At 51.5% G+C, this 19,627-nt stretch overlaps 2 protein-coding genes across 5 annotated transcripts in view; one reads left to right on the top strand and one right to left on the bottom strand.

The window, feature by feature from the left end:
- The window catches only part of ZXDC (ZXD family zinc finger C), a 37,671-nt gene extending 24,102 nt beyond the window's left edge, over nt 1-13,569 (top strand). For 2 of the 3 annotated variants that reach the window (XM_010380588.2, XM_030942480.1), the window contains 3 exons: nt 9,244-9,425; nt 11,440-11,535; nt 12,707-13,569. In XM_010380588.2, coding sequence (XP_010378890.2) covers nt 9,244-9,425; nt 11,440-11,535; nt 12,707-12,793 — 365 coding nt within the window. In that variant the 3' untranslated portion in view covers nt 12,794-13,569. Of the gene's footprint in view, nt 1-9,243; nt 9,426-11,439; nt 11,536-12,706 lie in introns of those variants that run through there. The other variant, XR_004060418.1, reaches the window with a different exon arrangement.
- A 1,024-nt stretch (nt 13,570-14,593) lies between these two features.
- CFAP100 (cilia and flagella associated protein 100) overlaps nt 14,594-19,627 on the bottom strand; it is a 42,749-nt gene continuing 37,715 nt past the window's right edge. For both annotated transcript variants that reach the window (XM_010380575.2, XM_010380574.2), the window contains 4 exons: nt 17,942-18,077; nt 16,759-16,964; nt 15,490-15,583; nt 14,594-14,871 (listed from right to left, as the gene is read on the bottom strand). In XM_010380575.2, coding sequence (XP_010378877.1) covers nt 14,758-14,871; nt 15,490-15,583; nt 16,759-16,964; nt 17,942-18,077 — 550 coding nt within the window. In that variant the 3' untranslated portion in view covers nt 14,594-14,757. The remainder of the gene's footprint in view (nt 14,872-15,489; nt 15,584-16,758; nt 16,965-17,941; nt 18,078-19,627) is intronic.

Raw genomic sequence — 19,627 nt, 5'->3', positions numbered from 1 at the left:
CCCTTGCCTTGGATGAGTCAGGCACACGGTGGTGAACAGCACAGACACCCTGCTAGAAGTCTGGTGGCAGGACTGGGTGAAAAAGCACCTCATATTCAGGAAACCAAATGATAAATGTCATGCAGAAAGACAACCAGGAGGAGTCTGTGGAACTTTGTAGTTTTAAACAGTGGGGATAGGGAGGGTCTCCAAGGAGGCAACACCCAGCAGGGGCGAAAAAGGAGCCATGGAATATGTCTGGGGAAATACTTTTCTGGGCCAAGGGAGCCAACAGTCCTGACCATGACCTGTCAGAGGCAAAGCCAGGAGGCCGTTATGGAGGCGGACCTCGCCGAGGGAGCATTTTAGAAGGGCCAGAGCTTGCTGAAGGCGCCTGGGTCCTTGTCAGACTCCAGCTTTCCCTCAGTCAGATGGGGAACCAGAGGATGTGATTAGGAAAATGGCGTGATAGTTTGAAGAGGGCCGTTTCTGCTGCCATTTTGAAAATAAACTTACTTTGGGGAATGGGAGGTTTCAGGGAGAGCAGTTGGAAGCCTGTGTGCTCACCTGGCAGGAACAAGAGTGGCGATGGCAGTGGGGAGGGGTGCTCGGCTCCTGCACCTGTCTTGATGGCAGAGCCCACAGGCTTAGCTGACAGACGTGGGATGAAGGAAAGAGAAGCCTCTTTTGCTCTTCCCACAGCATTGTAGTGCGATTTCATGCAGAAGTCCAAGCAGGTTTCAGGACAGTTGTGTAAGAAGCTATGGACAAGAATGTCTAAGAAAATGGAAAATGGCATAAAGGATTTGCACTGTAGCTAAGACTTCATGCAAGGCGTGGCAGCTGAAAGCATGTTCTGGTGCTGGGGCTGCATGGCAGAGCCAGGAGCCCAGGATCCAGCGCACTGGGCACTGACCTGGGACCTGATCATCTTTGCGTGTGGAAAGGTGGCATTTCCAGTTATTGACGGGTGAATGCTGGCCTTTTAGGGAAAAAAATATATTAGAATTCCATACAGAATAGAGAATGAAGATGAGAGGTTAAAGGTTTTTCTAAGGCATGAAGAGCCGTGGGGGCAGCCTGCACTTGTTCTGTTTGTCCTTCACATGCAGTAACTCTGTTCACGCCTCACAAAAACCCCATGAGGTGGAGACCTGCCATCAACCCTTCCTGCACGCGCCACCAAGGCCCCGAGGTTAAATCATTCCCCAGAGTGTGTCAGCAGAGGCACAGCTGCAGAGACATGTCCGCACAGAGAGCTTTCCACATCACCAGCAACAGCGTGAGATCATTGTGCAGAAGGTCATGAGGAGGATGGCAACGAGCAAGACGCAGCCGGTCGGTGCTCACAAGGACACTGGTAGATCTATCTGACTGAGGGCCAGGTTGGCTGGGCCTTCCTGGGTGACAGGAGCCCAGTGCCGGCCTTGGTGCACACAGCACATCCTTGTGCTTTCTCAGGAGAGCTTCACTGGGGACACACTGTGATGTTTCTGGAGGGTCATTTGGTAGTGTGTTCAGGAGCCAAAAAATACGCATAATATTCAGTCTTACAATTACATTTTATGAATTTATCTCAAGGAAGTCCCAGGGATCTGCGTGAAGCTGCACATGCTGCCGCTGCTCAGTGCAGGACTGTTTAAATATTTGTAACGCAAATGTCCAGAAGAACTGCACACTCTGTGCATGTTTTAGTACGTTCGTATTTGTGAGAAAAAGTGGGTGTGTTGAGAGACAAATTTGTGTGTACATTTACCTGGAAACAAGCAGTACTACACATATGCGTGCATGAAGTGGTGTTTTCCTGAGTGTTAAGTTGTGAATGTTTTGTTATGATCATTTCTACTTTTTGTATTGGAAAATACTTTGTGTAATTAAAACTTGAAGATGGAGCTGCCATCAAAATGGTGAGCAGTAGAGCACTGTTCCTCCTGGGGTGGCCTGGTGGGCCTGAGGAACTCATGGGGTGATGAGGAGTGGCCTCCAGTCCTTTCTTTCCAGGGAACTGTGGGGACAAGAGCTAGAGGGAGGAGGCAGGTTAAGTATGTGCCCACCTCTCTGTGACTGGCGCACTGTTGTGGCCACCCCAGGACTCCCTGAACCTGGTGCAGTGCTGGCTTGCTGGTCCCAGCCTAGGGAGTGGGCCCCTGTGGGCGGAGGGTGAGGTGGCTGTGCTGGCACTGCAGCTCAGGCACGCACACGCTAGAGTATTCCAGTGGGTGATCAGGTTGGATGGAGCCTTGAATTAAGTCAGTGATCAAATTTTTATAATCTTTTTGTTTCGCTTTCAAACAAAAATCTTTACACACCTAGTCCAAGTTTTCTTCCCTTTCTTCCCGTTGCTGCCATGATGAAAGCAGAAGGGACCACCCTGCAGGGAGAGCAGCAGGAAGGGAGGTGCGGGCAGGGGTCCTGGGTCAGCAGGGGCGGTGAGCCCGGAGGTGCACCCCCATTTATTCCTCATTCTGGAAGAGATTTCTAGTCACATGCACGTGGCTCCTGTGCCACGTGTATCATGAGGTGCCCAGGTGGGTTTGGATTTGGATGAGGGCATCTTTGAGGATGCAGGGGCTTTGTCATACCCTGTGGGCCCCTTGTACACCCCTGGGGCAGATGTGGCCTATAACAGGGGAGGGTGCATGGGTCTCTCAGTTGGGGAGGAAAGCAGATTACAGACTTGTCAAAGTGGGGAGCTGTCTGCTCTTGTGTTTTCTTTAAGGGCAGGAGGATTTTGCCCAGCAGTCCATCATGGCTCCCTCCACACCACTGACCCTTACGTGTCCAAGGTCGGAGCCTTGGCAGGTCAAGGGTGAGCAAGGTGCAGTTGCCTGTGAGCAGCTGTAGAGGGGCCTTTCCTGTTTACACTTCCTGTGAGGGTCTCAGACCCCTTGCAGGCTCTGGACATCACTTCCTAGAGGGGCCTGGGCTCCTTTTGTCCTGTGAGTAAAGCTTCGGTTTTGATGGCTGTCGCAGGGAGAGCTAGAAAGGTACTTGGTGGCAGTGAACTTCCTGCCGCAGAACTGGGTGTGACCCCACTGCTGGAGAATGGGCTGCGAGCCGGGTTTCCCACACTTGCATGAGTGAGCGCCGTGGCCCCTCTCCACAGAGCGTCCTGCTGTCACTTTGGTTTCTGTTAACTTTTACGCCTTTCTTGTTTCTTACTCTACTTTCCTGCATGGAGCACACAGCCCCGGCTACCTTTCCATCTGCATGGCAGACACCTGGCCTCTGCAGGTCCAGCTCATTCCGTGTCCCCTTTTGGTCATCCCTATGTCGCTGTCAACTGACTGAGGGTGAAGATCGGCCTTGGCAGCCCAGTGGGAAGTCCCTTGACTCCTGGCTCTCAGTGGCAGGTCTCCAGCCTTTGGGAAGAGGAAACTTCTATTTAACAAATAAATGGAATCGACTTTGCCACACACAGCCAGAACGATGATTTGTAGAGCCAGCCTGCTGAGAGAGTCAAAGCGTCAGTCGTAGGGTCAGGACCGCCAGGTGAGGTGTGGCTCCACCTGCAGCAGCCTGGGGCAGGTTGCCTGGACTCTGGCTTTAGCATCCCCTTCTGCGAAATGGGGAAAGTGATGGGACCTGGCTTTGTAGGGTGCTTGTGAGGACCTACAGGGGTTCTTGCAAAATACTTAGCCCAGGGCTGACTAAAAGATTCAGAGATGCTGGGCATGGTGGCACACACCTGTACTCAAGATGCCAAGGTGGGAGGATCACTTGAGCCCAGGAATTCAGGTCCAGCCTGGACAACATAGTGAGACCTCATCTCTTAATAAAAAAAGTAAAAGCTTTGGTAATAGTTTTAAACATATATTTTGTTCATTACATCTCCTTCTGTACATTCAACATTTTGTCGGAACATAGTAAAGCAGAGTGGCAGGGCTTTGTATGTATGTGGTTTCGGAGCTGCTGACCTCTAGGATGGGATCCCACTACATTTATTCTTGTGAGGCCTCTGGAGCTGACTTTGGCTGCCCTGTGCCATGCCCTGCGTTATGTGCAGTGCCTGTGGACCTGCCCTGCCTGCATGCTGCCCTGTCCCACCCCCCGCCCGGGCAGTTCCTGCTCCTCCTGCCATGTGGATGCTGGCCGTTGCTGTCTGACTCGCATCCTTGGAGACGCTGACCCAGGCTCCTCTCAGCACTTCCAGCTAGGTTTGGCAGTGGGAACATTAGAGGGATACTAGAGAGTGTGTGGCGGGAGGCAGGGCCTCACTTGCTCTGCTTCCATGGGAGTTTCATGGCGATGGCTGTCTCCCCCCATGGCTGTGGCCCCAGTTCTTCCTGGGTGGCCCCTGCTGTAGTTCTGCTGCTACGTGCTGTCTCTATTCTGGACTCTGGTGACACCACCCCTTCCCTAGTCCCTCCGGCCCTAGGGGTGGCAGCCCCACGACGTGCTGGTCTCTGGTGCTTGCTTCTTAGTGCATGGCTATGCCATGCTCTGATGCCTGCCCTGGATGCCTGTGTGGAATGCCCAGTGTTCTCGGCAGGGTCCCCACTGTGATCAGCTCCTCAAGGGCGGTACCTGTGTCACAGACACTTTGGGGTCCTATCAGTGACCTCTCGAGGCTCCCAGGGTACCCTGCACTTTCTCACCCCTCGTTGCTCATCCGTTGTGTGTTTGTCTGTGTGCTGCAAAATGCACAGCTGTATTGAGTGCACCAGCCAGCAGCTGTGAGCTCCATGTGCAGGGCCACCATTGTGGCTGAGCACCTGCCACGCAGTGGAGGGGCAGTACACACTTGTTGAATGGATGATGAAACTTGGGCAGACCTCAAGTAAAAGCTATTAAATTCAATGTATAAAGCTAACATACCCTGGTTCTAAAACTTGACAAAGGTGTGATAGCTAATGAAGGCATACGGTATGCCCTGCACGGTTCTAAGCCCAGCACGTCTACATCTGTTACCCCGTTAGTCCTTGCAACAATCCTGTGAGGTGTAGGTCCTTGTGTCCCCACTTTTCTGATTGAGGAAGCTGAGGCAGGGAGAGTTTAGCCAGGCCTGCATAGCTGGTGGGGGCAGGGGTAGGGACAGGATGGAACCCAAGGCTGGCTGCCCTCAGAGCCGTTACTCAGCCTGTTGGCCACATGGTATGCAGGAACACTGTGTGTCACCTCCAGCAGATGAAGCAGGCATGGGAATCCCAAGTGAAATGCCAGCACATGGACAGTGGGCGAGGGTGATGTGGGGTGAGGCAGCCCGTCAGCATGATTTGCCACAGCAAATGCTACAGGAGATGTGCAGGGTCCACAGAGGCCGAACAAGGCAGTTGATGACATTCATCACCTGCTGCTGATTTGAAAACATCACAAATATGAATCAACTAGGAACCCAGAAGATTTCCCTAATACTAGAGAGCAGCCAGCTGTCAGTGACATTTTCAGTGGAGAGATGCTGGCTGCATTCCCCACAAAGCTAGAGGAATAGTAAACCAAACCAGCTGCGCAATCTATTTGACACTTTTATGGAAGTCTTTATTTTTAAAGAAATAGATAATCAAATAGAAAGGAGAGAATGATGATTACTTAATGACAAAGTCATTGTCAGGCTTAGAAAACCCAGGGGAATCAACTCAAGCAATTAGAAATAGGAAGGATCAATAGATAGCTAATTGCACAGTACATATTTATATATATATAAAATTAATAGCTTTTCAAATAAGAATAATTGTGAAAAACTGACCTCATTCGTAATGACAGTAAAAGTAATAAAATATGCCAGGCTCACTCATGACAAGTGTGCTCCGAATGGGTAAGGTCCTATGTAGGGTCTGCCAGCTGGAGATGCCCAATTCTTGTTCACTTACATACTTTATTCATTTCCTTTAAAATCCCAGAGTAACTTAAATACCTGTCCACTTTAAGTTCATCTGGGAAGGTAGCTTGGCAAGAATACTCATGAAGGCTGTGAGAGAGGAGGAGGCAGTCAGCGACTCAGGGCCTGCCAGGTGCCCTGGAGGAGAGAGTGCCCCTGCGGAACAAAGGACCTGTTGTGTGAGCAGCACATCCCTAAGCAAAGGGTGAGCGCTCAGCACAAGCAGGGCTGGTCATGTGGGTTTACTCTGGAAAAGATCAGTGTGGGTTCCTTACGTTTTCTCGCCTGTAGCTTCACTACCCAAGAAAAACTACTTAACAGTGTTTCAGTGTTAAACATTTCTCTGCACAAATGACTTGTTTTTGAAAAATGATAAACATTTTTATCTGCTTTTTGTTCTTAATATGAATATTTTTCCTTGTGGATAAGTATATTAACATATTATCTCTTTCTAAGAGCTATGCTGAACTAACCCTGTCAGGGACTGAGTGACTTAAGCCCCAGTGCCCTCTGATCTCCTACCCTTGAGAGAATTGGGAAAATAGTCACTTACCTCCTGTTCTAGTGAGGATCTCAGTAGAGGAAGCTTACATGACCCCCGTGTGGTTATCAGAGAAAGGACCTGAGCCTCATCTGTGCAGATCCTTTCTCGGGACACTTGGCTGACTCTGAACTCTGTCCTGTGGCGGCCACTGCGGTGCTACTGGTGTGGGGATGGCATGCTGTTTGAGCCAGGCCCAGTGCTGTTGACCTCACCTAATTCTCGTCATGGCACGGCGAAGTGAAAGCAGTGTGGCAGTCTCCATTCACCGCAGATCCATGGAAGCTGAGTCACATGGCTGGATCGTCCAGCTCGCAAGCCCGGGCCCTTGACTGCTTTGTGTTTACCTTCATACCCAGATAGGACTCTTCCCTAAAGTCTCCTTCTTTGCTTCCTAGGAGGCTGCTTGGTGTTGGGTTTATACTGCTCCTCTCCCCACTCCTGCAAGTTCTCCAGCACAAAAAAGCATTTTGGATAATGATTGAAAATTTTGAAGCAAAATTTAGTTCAGTGTTGTTACCTTGTTCTATAAGGGTTTGTGGTTGTCCATAGTGAGAAAGGAATTTGATTTTTCTTGTAACTGTTTATTAATTAAATTGGTCATGCTGCATTTGATGCCATGGTGCCCTTTACTAGTGAGGACACAAGGCTGCATGGTCATTCTGAGGACGTGTTGTGGACCCCATTCGTTTGCTCTGGCATGTCTTTAAGCATCCCTAGATAAACATACTTGCTTAGTTAACCCAGGAAGTTTATGATTAACTTTCAGCCATCTTAAATGTTCACGACATAATACCAGGCTTCGGGGTGTACCGCCGGGGGTTCTAGGACAGAACACCCTTCCCAGGCCTGGGGGACAGCTCAGCGACTGGGGCTTGGCCCCTCCTCCCCTGGCTGCCCTGTTCTCTCGCAGCCGTTGGCCTGGACCCCTGCATCCTTTCCAGGCTCATCTTCCAGGTGCAGTCCTTGCTAGAACGGACTCTCTGAGAAGGGGTGTCCAAGCTCATCTGCGGCAGGTTCTCCCCCTCACCCACAGCTGCCCTTCTGCTTGCCAAAAAACGGGGAGGCTGTAACTCTCCACTAGACTTCTACTGCAGTGTGTTGCCTTGGAGTGCACACAAAACAGGATATCCTTCCAGAGCACCAAACCCAGGGGCAGGTCCAAATACTGGTTTCAGGGAAGCATCCTGTACAGTAATACTGACATCAGAACTTTCATGAGCTGGGCTCGCCAGCTTACCCTTCCTGTGCAGAGATGTGTCTAGGGGTGGATGCTGAGCTGTTCTGCTTGAGGTACATCAGAGAGGGGCCATGGGGCATGGATGGACATCTCTCGTAGAAAGTCCTCACCTTTGCCAGCCCTCTGCTGTTGTCAAAGAATGCATTATTTTTAAGGAAAGAGCCCTATGTATGTATAAACATGAGCAGTTCTTTTCAGCTGTTGACTTTTTATCCCTAGACGAGTTGTTAGCTGGGAAGAAAAACACCTTATGATGCTAAAACAGTACGAATTAGTGGTGGTGTTTCTTCTCAGTGTAACTGGTGTCTGCAGGACTACCTGAGACACTCAACGTGTGGATTGAAAAGAGAAATTCCTGTGATTTTTTTTCATGTTGTATGCTAATACAGAAGTTAAAACCAATTTAGCTTGTCATGAGATATTCTAGTTATAGCCTGTCTTTTTCCCTGTTGTAAAAGTAATACAAGTAAATTATGTTAATAAAGATAGAATAATTTTAGTTACTAACTGGTTTAAATTAAAGGGAAAGTGTAACCATGTCTAGCGACATTAGTGGAATTATTTCTGATTTTGCACATAATTCTGAATTTTCCCATGATTCGAATGGCACATACATGCTTGCACACATTTCGCAAAGGAATATTAGGATTTGGTCATATCTCTTGCTTTATAGATAACTTAGAGAGTGGCCTACATATATGGCATTGAATCATGATAAATGGCTCAGTTTTATCTTGTTTGTGTTATAAAACTTGATAAATATTTGATATATATCATTTAAATCTTGCCTGCTTTTAAAAGTAATCTGGAGAGATACACTATTCACTGCCTTCCTTAATTTATTCTACAGTCGTTTTCATAATATCTCTCTTTTCTTGTTTTTGAGATGGAATCTCGCTCTGTCGCCCAGGCTGGAGTGCAGTGGCGCGATCTCGGCTCACTGCAAGCTCCGCCTCCCAGGTTCACGCCATTCTCCTGCCTCAGCCTCCCAAGTAGCTGGGACTACAGGCGCCCGCCACCACGCCTGGCTAATTTTTTGTATTTTTAGTAGAGACGGGGTTTCACCGTGTTAGCCAAGATGGTCTCGATCTCCTGACTTCGTAATCCGCTTGCCTCGGCCTCCCAAAGTGCTGGGATTACAGGCTTGAGCCACCGTACCTGGCCTAGACTAACAACTCTTAACATGCTTAGACATGATACTGACCACACCAACTATGCTAGCAATACTTAACATTGATACTGCCTATACTAACTATGCTAAAATATTAAGAAACCATACTAACCGTGTTAACTACACTGAAAGGTTAAGCAACCATACTGACCATGCTAACTATGTTAAAATACTAAGCAATGATACTGACTGTACATTTATGCTAAGATGCTAAACAACACTACTGTTGCTTGTGTCTGATTACCGTACCATCTGGCAAAAAAAGTATGATGTTTTTACATTTTTAAAATCAAAATCCTGGTGTTTTTTTTGTTTGTATGGTGGTTTCTTTCAACCTCTTAACTCTTGATTTTTCCTGTTGAGTGATTTTACATCTCTTGGCTATGCAGAATGACAATTAATGGAAAGGCTGTCTTCCCCATAGACCTCGGTGAGGGCAGGACCTGACTTGTAGATTGTAGATTGGGTGTGCTCGTTTTTATATTTCATTTTAGGAGCCTCACAGTCTACTCAGAGAAAAATAAAAGAAGGCAAAATGAGTCCTCCCCATTTCCACGCAAGCCAGAGCAGTTGGTTGTGTGGGAGCCTTGTGGTGCCCAGCGGAGGACGGCCAGGACCAGCTCCAGCTGCTGGGGTGCAGTGCGGGACGCAGGGCATCCAGGTCCAGCTGGTGCAGGTGAGAGCTGGCGAGTCACACAGGCCAGCTGTAGGTGGGGTGGGAGGGTCACACAGGTCTGAGAAGTGTGCAGCATGCCGCAACCCCTGCCCACCGTAGCACCCCCTGCCTGCCGCTCGCCCATCCTCCCCTGTAGACTGCCTCAAGTCCTGTCTTCTCACAGCCCAGCTCCTCCCTTTTTCCCAGCCTTTCCTGCTGCATCTGCTTAAGCTCTGGGTGTTGCTGGGACCGTGCATCCGGCCCTGCATCTAGCCCCAGAACAGCCTGCCTCCCTGCCCGAGGTCCCTAGTGCTGTTTTGCAGCAGGATGAGATCTGTTTGAGGCCACCCTGCCCTTCTTCTGCAGGGCTGGGGCAAAGGGGCTCTGCAGGCGGCCTCAGCCACCGCATTTCTAGGGCGGCCTGCTTGTGGTGGACTAGCAGCCTTTCTATGCTGAAGGTGGTGGGGGTCTTTTCAGTGTTGTTCTATTTTCTTTCCTATGAAGCGGAGCCCCTCCAGGGCAGGCCCAGGCCCCTCCCAGCCTGTCTGGGCCACAGATACCTGCAGCTGTGGCCAGTTTCCAGGAGGTTTTTAAGGACACCCGCTCCAGCAGCCCTGAGCACACCTGCATCTTCAGTCTCAGTTTGAGGGGCTGGAATGGGGAGGGAAGATGATTTGGAAGGATTTGGGGAAAGAAGAGATATACAAGCCGGGGCTGTCTGGGTTTGGCCCAGGTGTGTGCCCCCTTCACCACTCCATGCTGTAGATTCCCTGTGGCAGAGGATGCGATTGCAGGCCCCATGGAAGTGCGGAGGGTGGAGCTGACGCTGGCTCTGAGTTGGGAAACAGGCACACTTGTGGGTTCATAGTCCTGGGAGAGGCTTAGCAAGGAAACAGGACCAGGCCTGGGGCTCAGAGGGGCAAGAGGAGGAACAGCCTGGGCAGAGGTGGGCTGGGAAGGGGGCAGGGAGGAGGCTGCAGGCAGCTGGCGGTGGCCCTGTGCTGGTTGGAAGCTAGCGGTGAGCATCAGGTGGGGGCTGAAGCTTGTCTTAGGGATGGGCAAGAAGAGCACACTGGTCCTTTCTTTCCAGCTTCTGAAGAGGTAAGAACTCCCCAGGAGCAGGAGCAGTGGAGGGGGAGGACCATCCAAGGAAACAGTGCCTCAACTGGCAGGGCAGAGGTACAGAGGCAGGACCAGAGGCTTGGCGACAGGGAGACGGTAGGGAAGCTGGCGCCACTGGCAGAAGAGGAACAAGTAGGGGGTATACTTTTAAGAGACTCCTGATTAAACTTGGGTTTGAGTTCTTTTTCTGTCCCTTACTAGCTAGTGTAGTTTTGGTTACTTAAGCACTCCAGGCCTCAGTTTTGTCATCTATGAAATGGGAACAGTAGTGCAGTCCTTGACACACAGGAGCTTCTCAAGCAGAAGGAATGAGAGGTACAGGGCAGCAGCACCAGGAGCTCTGCTTCGGGGTGTGAATGGCCACGGGTGGACATGCAGGTGCAGGACAGGTGAAGTGTGAGACAGATGAAGTTTCTAGCCTGGACTGTGAGGGGCCTGGCAGCCTCCCCTCTCAGGAGCCCGTCCACCTGCCCTGGTCCTTCCAGCTGGTCTGTAGGCAAGCTGGGGCATGCAGGGAAGGCCCTCTGTGGGGCCCGAGGATTTGCTGGAGAGCACTGTGGGTACTCGAGGTTGGTGGGGGTGCAGGGGTTGCCAGGGCACCCACAAGGAGTTGAGGAGCGTGCCTTAGGAGGGAAATCGGTATTTGGGCTAACTGAGGGGAGGAGCTGGACAGCAGAAGGTTCCAGGCCCAGCAAAAGCTGCTGGGATCAAGGTGAGAGAATAAGAACTAGGTGGGAACAGGTAGCACCCAGCCCCCATAAACAATTCCTGCTGGGTCCTCAGGCCTCCCTTGGAATACAGAGGGTGGGCTGGTTCTGCCACGCATTGCAGTTGGAGGAGACTTCTCAGGTGAGGCGAGGACTGTTGCTGCACTCACAGACACGTGACAGGCCTTTCTGTGTTGCCTCCCCAGGATGACCTCTCCAGCGAAGGTGTCCTGCCCTCAACCCGCGGCCCAGCCGCCTTCCTCCCCTTCCTCACTGTGGACCTGCCCGTCTACGTCCTCCAGGTCTGGATGGCTTACTGCCCTTTGTTTTTCTTATTGAGACTCACAGAGCCTTCGACTTCTGGAAGGCTGGCTTCACAGCTACAGGCTGGTCACTGAGGCCACATGGCTTGGGAGGCTCAGTGGGTTGGTTGCCAGGATGTCTTGCTGCCTTCTGGAGAAGGTGGGTGAGTGGAGCTCAGATCTGCAGGACACTGCAGCTCCTGCTGGTAAACAAAGCAGGAGAAGTTAATATGCTCTTGAAAGTGCTGTGCCTAGGAATTCCAGTTACTGCTCTGGGAAGAGGGCTGGCCAGGGCCCAGCCTGTGGGAGAATAGACTCGGATGAATTCAGTAGTTTGCTTACATGGTTAAGCTAAGGATGGGTGGCAGTGAATGATTCAGAGTTTGATATGAAATACCGAAAGTATATAGCTTACCACATTTCTAACAATTTGCCTTATATGTTTATATATTTACAATAAGCCATGCAAATTGTGTTTTAGTTTTTTTGCAAACTGGGCTACTCAGCATTTTCCTCGCAATGAGAATCAAACTTGGACAGAAGCAGAGTGGTGGGAGCAGAGTGTCGGGCACCCGGGCTGCAGAGGGGTGAACTGGAGGGCGGTTTGGCAGCATGGATCAGAGAACTTCAGAAGTGTCTGCTCCATGTGCCTGGCAGCCCCCTCCCGGGACTGCTCCTGAAAAAATAAGGTAGTGGAATAATCACCGTAGCCCGGAGTCGAATGGTGCAACAGCAGAAACACTTCTTCGAACACGAGGAGATAGGCTAGATGGGGCCTCCATAGCCCTGGGCCACATGCCGGTCAGCTGTGAGGGCGCAGGCGGACACCTAATACCTGGGAGAGTGCCTTAGGAGGGACCGCATGAGAAGTGGGGAGAAAGGGTTGCAGAAGTAAAGATGATTTTGTTTCTGTAAAAAGGCATGCAGGTGTGTGAACATGTGAGGTATACATCAGTGTGCAGACAGAACAATCTTGAAAAATTTACAAAACAGTATTGAGTTCATTTTTCCATCAAAGAACATGTGTTTAGAATAAGGGGAGCCTGTAGTTTTGATTAAGAGAAGTCAGGTATCTCACCACAAGCCCAGTCAGTTGCCTGCTGTGTGGAGCCACAGGATCCCTCTGCTTCCCCTCCCTCCTCCCTCCTCATGACAATGCTTGGTTTTGCAGGAGGTGCTCCCCTCATCTGGAGGCCCTTCTGGACCGGAGGCCACCCAGTTCCCAGGAAGCACTATCAACCTGCAGGACCTGCAGTGATGGCAGCCTCGGCCTGGGCAGGCCCAAGGCCGTGGTCTAGGACTCACCTTCCCTGAGAGTCAGATGACATGAGCCTGGGGAGACCTCATTTGGTTTCCATTCAGAAGAGACCAGCAGAGCCCTTTTGAGACTTTTGGGTACATTTATCAAAAAGGTTTTCCTTTTGTTTTACCAGGAACGAGTTCTGCTGTACTCTTTGAAACTGCCTTTGTGAGCAAAGTGCTTTGGCAAGACAAGGGTCTCCCTCAGCAGGGCTGGGTGCACAACAGCCCCTTTCCCCGTGTCCCATTGATCTGAGCTGTGTAGCACTTGTTGCATTACAAAGAAAAAGACTTCTGCAGGAAATAGGGTAAAGAACAGACTCTCTAGTCAGATGCAACTTGATCTGTGGCAAAACCAAGTGGGGTCTTTCAGCTTCAGTGTGTTAGCATCCCAGCACCTGGGATGGGGTTTGTGGGAAAGGTGGTTTTGCCACACTGTAGGACCCAGGAGGTCCCATTGCCACAGTGAAGCCAAATTCTAGCCCAAGTCTGGCAGAGCAGTTGGGCAGCTAGTTTTTTGGGGAGAATGATGTGGTGGGACAGAGGACCTCAGTGGCCTATTACAGAGCCCTCTTCCCAGACTAAATTCATAGCTGAGAGCTTGGGGGTATAGTAGAGTGAAAATTTTAAGTAATTTTCTAAATTCTGTATTTGGGTGTTAATGTCTAAATGGCAATTTGATAATAGTTTATAAAGTGATGTTTTGAATACCATAAATTACGTGTAGGACTGTGATGGTGCGTTTATGTTTTATTATTGAGGTTGATGTGCACATAATACGTCAATGTATATTTTTATAGAGTAAGGTCTGTCTTGCAAAAGGAGACAACATGATCACCTTGCTCTTGTTTATTTGTAAGTCTGTTAGCAATGACACAGGGTCACTCCTAAACGATTTTTTTTTTTTTTGCCTCGTGCCTTTTGAAGTGTGTGTGCATTCAGGGGCTGTTTTGTTTCCCAGACTGAATCATTCAAACTGCCCTGTGTTTGTTTCTTGAATTTGGGGGTGACACCAAGTTTGAGTGAGTCCTCCCTCTGTCTTGTCCCACTCCGAGGTGCTGTCCCCAGGTGCTGTTCCACATGGAAGAATCCACACCCCATCGGCAAATGGGTCTTCTCCACAGACCACCACTCTGTCACCAGCTAAAGCCAAGGAGAGAACTTGCCCACCTGGGAGACTCTTCAGCCACAAGGTGGCCAGGGTCCTCCTCCCTCCATGGGAGGCTTTTGGCCACTATGGGGGGTGGAGCCACACCCACCCCATCTCTACTGGGGAGCAGGGTCTGCCCCCAGGAATGCCCTCTTGGCCTCTACTTTTCTTCCATGTGCCTCCCTGGGAACGCCACCATGAAGTGGCTGGGGCTGGCACCCAGCATTCTGGACACTGAGGTTCCCTGCCGGTGACGGGCCCAACTCCTAGTGCAAATGAATGAAAGTTTGCCTATAGTCATGCACCGAAGGTTTTTCACCTTGGCTTAATTCGAGTAGCTGCAAAATGGCGTTCAGCCCGTTGTTTCTCCTTTAGTTGGTAGTGATGGCCCTGCCATATACCCAGCTGCCTGCTTGCATTTCTTTGGTCTTTGCACAGAGGCTGATCTCACACTACACTCAGCGTGGAATTAGCTTTTGTCTCATAGAGCAGCTGTTTTAGATGAGAACCAAGGTGTCATGCTCTTGCCCTTAAGCATCTGCTTAGGGTTAAATGATGAACCGGGGGAGGGGGGGGGGGGGTGCTGAGATTTGGCAATGGTGGCTGCGTCCTTAAACAGGCCTTCAAGACTCCAAAAAGACATGAATTTATTCAGGTGAGGAAGGGAGCACACAGGAGACAGAGAAGACTCAGTTGGGCCACTCAAGACCCAGCCCAGACTCTGCCAACATCTTTGCTAAGCCTTCAGCCAGAACAGCTATGGTCTGCGAAGATTAAGTAAAGAAAAATAGCAGCTCCTCCTTCTCCTTGTCCATCAGTGTGTGCTCAGACTGTCGTTTGATCCTGTGGACTGGGGGTTGTGAGCGGCATACCAGTGTCCTGCCTCTCTGCAGGGGAAACAAGCCCAGTGAGCCGTATGCCCGTGTACCCCTGCCCCTGGTGCAGGGAGAGGCCCAGCAGCTCCAGTCAGCTCCAGCCTGCTCTGGTCAGCCCTGCAGGCTGAGGGCTGGAGTTAACTCTGAAATAACTGGGGATGTGAGTCTGCCTGGCATTTATCAAGTCTGGTCCCTGGATCACCACCTCTTAAATGTGGGAGCAGAGGGACCTGCTTCCTGTTTCAGGGTCAGAAGGCAGGAAGGGCGGAGGCCTTGGGACACGGCAGTAGGGGGACCCCAGTGACAGGTAGTGAGCAGGGCTTGGGGTCTGGCCGGAGTGTGGGTAGGGTGGTGGGACCCTGCTCCTGAGCAGAGTGTACCTGGCTGGGGTGGGTGGGCATGGCTGAACCAGTCTCAGCCTGGCATGGGCCATGAGCTGGCAGCCTGGGGAAGAGCTCCCTGTAGGAAGCAGGTCCTGGGAGAGCCTTGGTCTGAAGGCAGGCTGTCTCCCTCAGAGCCTCAGTGAATGCCTTCAGAGTGGGGGCATCGGGGGCTTGGGCTGCGGGACCTCAGCTGCCATGCTGTCATGGGACCCCCTCCAGCAGAGACCCCCGGGGCGACCCTGCCTACCTTCTTCTTGATCTCAGCCTGGGCGCGCGCCCGGGCCCGCTGCAGACGCTCCTCCTGTAGGATCTTTTCCATCTGGAGCTTCTCTTCTCGAAGTCTGGGCAGCAAGAAATGACATTGAAAACTGGGGGGACCTGGGAGTTGTTGTGTAATCTCCACACAGAGTCCCCAGGCCAGGCCGTGTCCTCCCTCAAGAAAACTCCCAGCTCCTCTTCACCTCTTTTGCCAGGTCAAGGCCTCAATACCTATCCACAGCCAAAGCACCACTGCTTCTGGCCAAGGTGGCCTAGGCCCACAGGAGGACAGCCAGGGCCCTGCTGTTCCAAGGCCCTGGCTCTGGCCTCCTGCAAGGGCTGATCTAAGGTTCATCCAGCAGACCTCTCCCAGAGGCACATTTCCCTGAATCTACACCCATGGCCTGATCTGTGCACCTGTGGCCTCCCTTGCCACCGTGAAGGTCCAGCATCCCCCCGAAACAAGAGTCCTGTCTCCGTCTTGTGTATACTCTCAGTCATCAAAGCCTGGTCTGATACCCACTCCAAGCAGGGCACCAGGGACCCAGAGGAGAAGCCCCTGTGCTTGTGGGGGACGGATGGATGTTTGCAGATTGTGCTGTCTCAGGGCCCTGCACGGGGTGGATGAACCGGGCTGCCCACAGGCCAGGGAAGCATGACCCCCATCTACCTTGGGTCTAGGCTGATGTCCCGACAGATGACAAGGTGCCGCCCATCTGCCCCCCTGCACTACCCTCCGAGCTGAAACTCCCAAGGCTCTCTGAGCCTCTGCACTTCGTCTTCCGCTCCAGCAACATTGCTGTAGCCATGCCTTCCCTCTCGGGTGCTGGCAGCTGCCCTTGCCCTCAGCCTCCAGCCCCTTCAGTCCAGCCCCAGAGGGAAGAAGCTAACCACGCCCTACCTGGCCATGTTTGCCCCACTGCTTAAAGCCCTCCACTGCTATTCCATGTCTTTGAGGCTGGCCATGATAGCCACACTCTAACTGAGCTCCACCTCTTCTATCTTCTAGATCTTGTCCCTCCCTGAGCCTCCTGGCCACATCGAGTCACTGTCCTTTGCTCTAGGGAACTTTCCCTAACCACCCCCCAGTTGAGTGTGATACCCCTCTAGATCCCCCCAAGACCGGGGCTTTTGTCTCATAGCATGGAGCATGAGGGGCCTGTCTCCTGGGAGTGCTTTGAGGGCAGGGCCTATACGTGCCCTCTGCCCTCAGGGCCAGTCTGGACACAGCAGCTGGCAGGGAGGGCCTAGAGTTCACCTGATGCGCCGCTGCTTCTCCTTTGCCCTCTCGGCCTGCTCAATCTTGACCTGGGGCACGCGCTCCAGGTTCTCTAGCAGCTCATCCAGCTGGTGCTCAATGATGGTCAGCATCTGCACGGTGCCCAGGTTGGCCTCTTGCTGGGTGCCGATGCAGTTCCGGTACACGTCCAGCACCTTCCAGTTCAGGCTCTCTAGCAGCTTATCCTGTGGAGGCAGCGGCTTCCAGCAGAGTGCTGGCAGGCTGAAACCCACCCCCATGCTAGTGCCTTCAGCAGTGGCCTGCTGACCTCCCAGGGTGGGGGCCACCGCTTGGCACACACTGGGAGCTCTGAGAACATAGGCTGAAACAGAACTTGGGAATCTGGCTTGTCTTGGCCAGCGCAGCCTATCCCCTGGGGCCCCTGGAGTCGGCCAGATCCCTGGTTCCAGCCCCTCCCCTAGTTGCCTTTGGTACACCAACAGGGCCCAGTCCCCTCCTCCAGGGAGCCCTGTACCCTGAGCACCCCACAGGGCCATGTCTTCTCTGAGACTGTTCTGACACTTAGAAAACAGATAACAGTGCCTCCACGTGGGCTGTATGAGGAGAGAAGAGCAGCAGGCAGGCAGCTCAGCCCAGCCTGGGTACAGCTAGTGCCCATGGACTCTGGCTATATCAGGGGAGTGCTGTCTTGCTCATGGCTGCGTCCCACTCCCTTGGCCCAGTGCCTGGCACACAGCAGGCACTTGACAGTAGGAAGCCACCCCATGCCCAGGGTGGCCCCAGGTGTGCTGTCAGGTTGGGAGTGGGCTGAGCCCTTGGCTGGGTCCTGGCTTCTGCTGCTCAGAACACCACTGGCTTTCTCTTCTCTCCGAATTCTCTCACCCTCTCAGACTGGCTTGGGGACACGCCTCTTCCTCGCCTTCAGGATCACCTTGCCAGACACAATTTATGTGTTTAAGAAGCAGACACATTTGTTGAATAAAAGAATGAAGCAATGAATGAGGCATGGGGGCAACCAAGCTGGCTGGCACAGGCATTGATACATGTGGTGGCTCCTGGAGGCAGGCAGGGCAAGGGCAGCTGCAGGGCACTTACCCAGGCCTTGCCCTCCATCTTCCCAGGGCCTGTCAGGGCTCCTCCAGTGGGTGCCCAAGGGTCCCTCCTTCCCCTGGGCCTCTGGCCACCTTGATCCCCAGCCTACCTGCTGATCACCCTTGTACTCGCCGAAGTGGAAGACTCGGGCTTTGAGCTCCAGCTCAGCTGCTGTGTCCTCCTCCTTGGTGATGGACATCATCATCGTGGTGACCCACTGCTTCAGCTGGTTGACCTCCCTGTCCCTGGAGGAGGGAGAAACCAGCAGGGCATCAGTCACTCAGCGCAGCCCTGGGCACATCGCTTCTCTGAGCCTGACCGTCTGTACAGTGCTTTGCCCCTACCAGCTGTCCTGAGGGCTGAAGGATCATGGGTGCCAAGTCTCTGCAGGCCCAGGGGGTCAGAAATGCTGGTAGAATGTAGGGGAAATTTTAAAATATTTAACAATCAACATTAAAGAAAATAAACAGCTTCATTGAGGCATAATTCACAGACAATAAAATTAGCATAACCATCATAAAGTATACAAGTCAGTAGCTTTTTGTATATTCAAGGAGTTTACACAACCATCACCATAATCTAATTTTAGAACATTTTCATCACTCCATGCCCATTAACAGTCACTCCTCATTGTCTCCTCTATCCTTTGGTCTTAAGCCACCATGAATCTACTTTGTGTCTACCCTGAATACTTCATAAAAATGGAGTCACACAACATGTTTTCTTTTGTGACTGGCTGCTTTCACCCAGTATATTTTCAAGGTCCATCCGTGTTGCAGCATGTGTCAGCACTTCATTTCTTTTTGTGACTGAGTCATCTTCCATCGCATACGTAGGCCACACTTTGTCGATCCATTCATCCATTGATGGGCATTTGGGTTGTTTCCACCTTTTGGCTCTTGGAAATATTGCTGCTATGAACATTCATGTACAGGTTTTTGTGAGGAGATGTTCTCAGTTCTCTCAAATATGTATCTAGGAGTAGAATTTCAACATTCACCTTTAAAGTGAAATAAGAAACAGATGCACAAGGGACATGCTGCTCAGAGTTGGTCCTCAGACCAACCTGGGCATCACCTGAAAGTGTGTCAGAAATGCAGAGTCTTAGACCTTGACCCACACCTATTGAATCAGAAACTTCATTTTAAGATCCCTGGGGGATTCAAGTGCACATAAAGTCTGAGAAGCACTTCACTATAGGAAAAGTGATCTGGTTTCTTCAACAAATGGATGGCAAGGGGGAAAACAGAAAGGAAACCTATAGATTGATTTTATAGATAGAAGAATTTAACGATACAACCAGAGGAATAGCATCAGCAAGATGGTGGAGTAGGGGGTCCTCAGCTCTTGTCCCCCCACAGAAACACTAATTTGACAGCCATCCATGGATGAAAATGTCGTCAGAGCTCCAGAATTCAAGGGAGAGGTTATAGCACCCAGTTTATGCATCCAGTGGTGCATAAAAACAGAGAAAGGCCATAGAGAGTGAGAGAATAATTTCACTCTGCCTATGTCACCTCTCTCCCAGGCCGTGGCAGTGCTGAAAGAGGTCTCATTGGCCTGCAGTTTCTCATGTTGGGGGAAGGAGAAAGCAAGGTGGAACCCCAGGTTTCCATGCATTTTGGGGTACTTCCCAAGAGGCCCATTGCTGTCTCATCTCTGCCAGAGCCCTGGTGTGACTGTCATGGATGGATCACCTAGGGGGGCAGCTAGGAACAAATAAAAGGCACAGGGCCTGATAGCACCCAATGTGCAGACCTCACCTGTCTGTAGGCCCTGTGCAGACCTCATCTGT

This window comes from Rhinopithecus roxellana, chromosome 1, assembly GCF_007565055.1.
Source record: "Rhinopithecus roxellana isolate Shanxi Qingling chromosome 1, ASM756505v1, whole genome shotgun sequence".
In the NCBI taxonomy this organism is placed as follows: domain Eukaryota; kingdom Metazoa; phylum Chordata; class Mammalia; order Primates; family Cercopithecidae; genus Rhinopithecus; species Rhinopithecus roxellana.
Note: the sequence above shows the minus strand (reverse complement) of the source record. Positions and strands in the feature narration are given on the sequence as shown.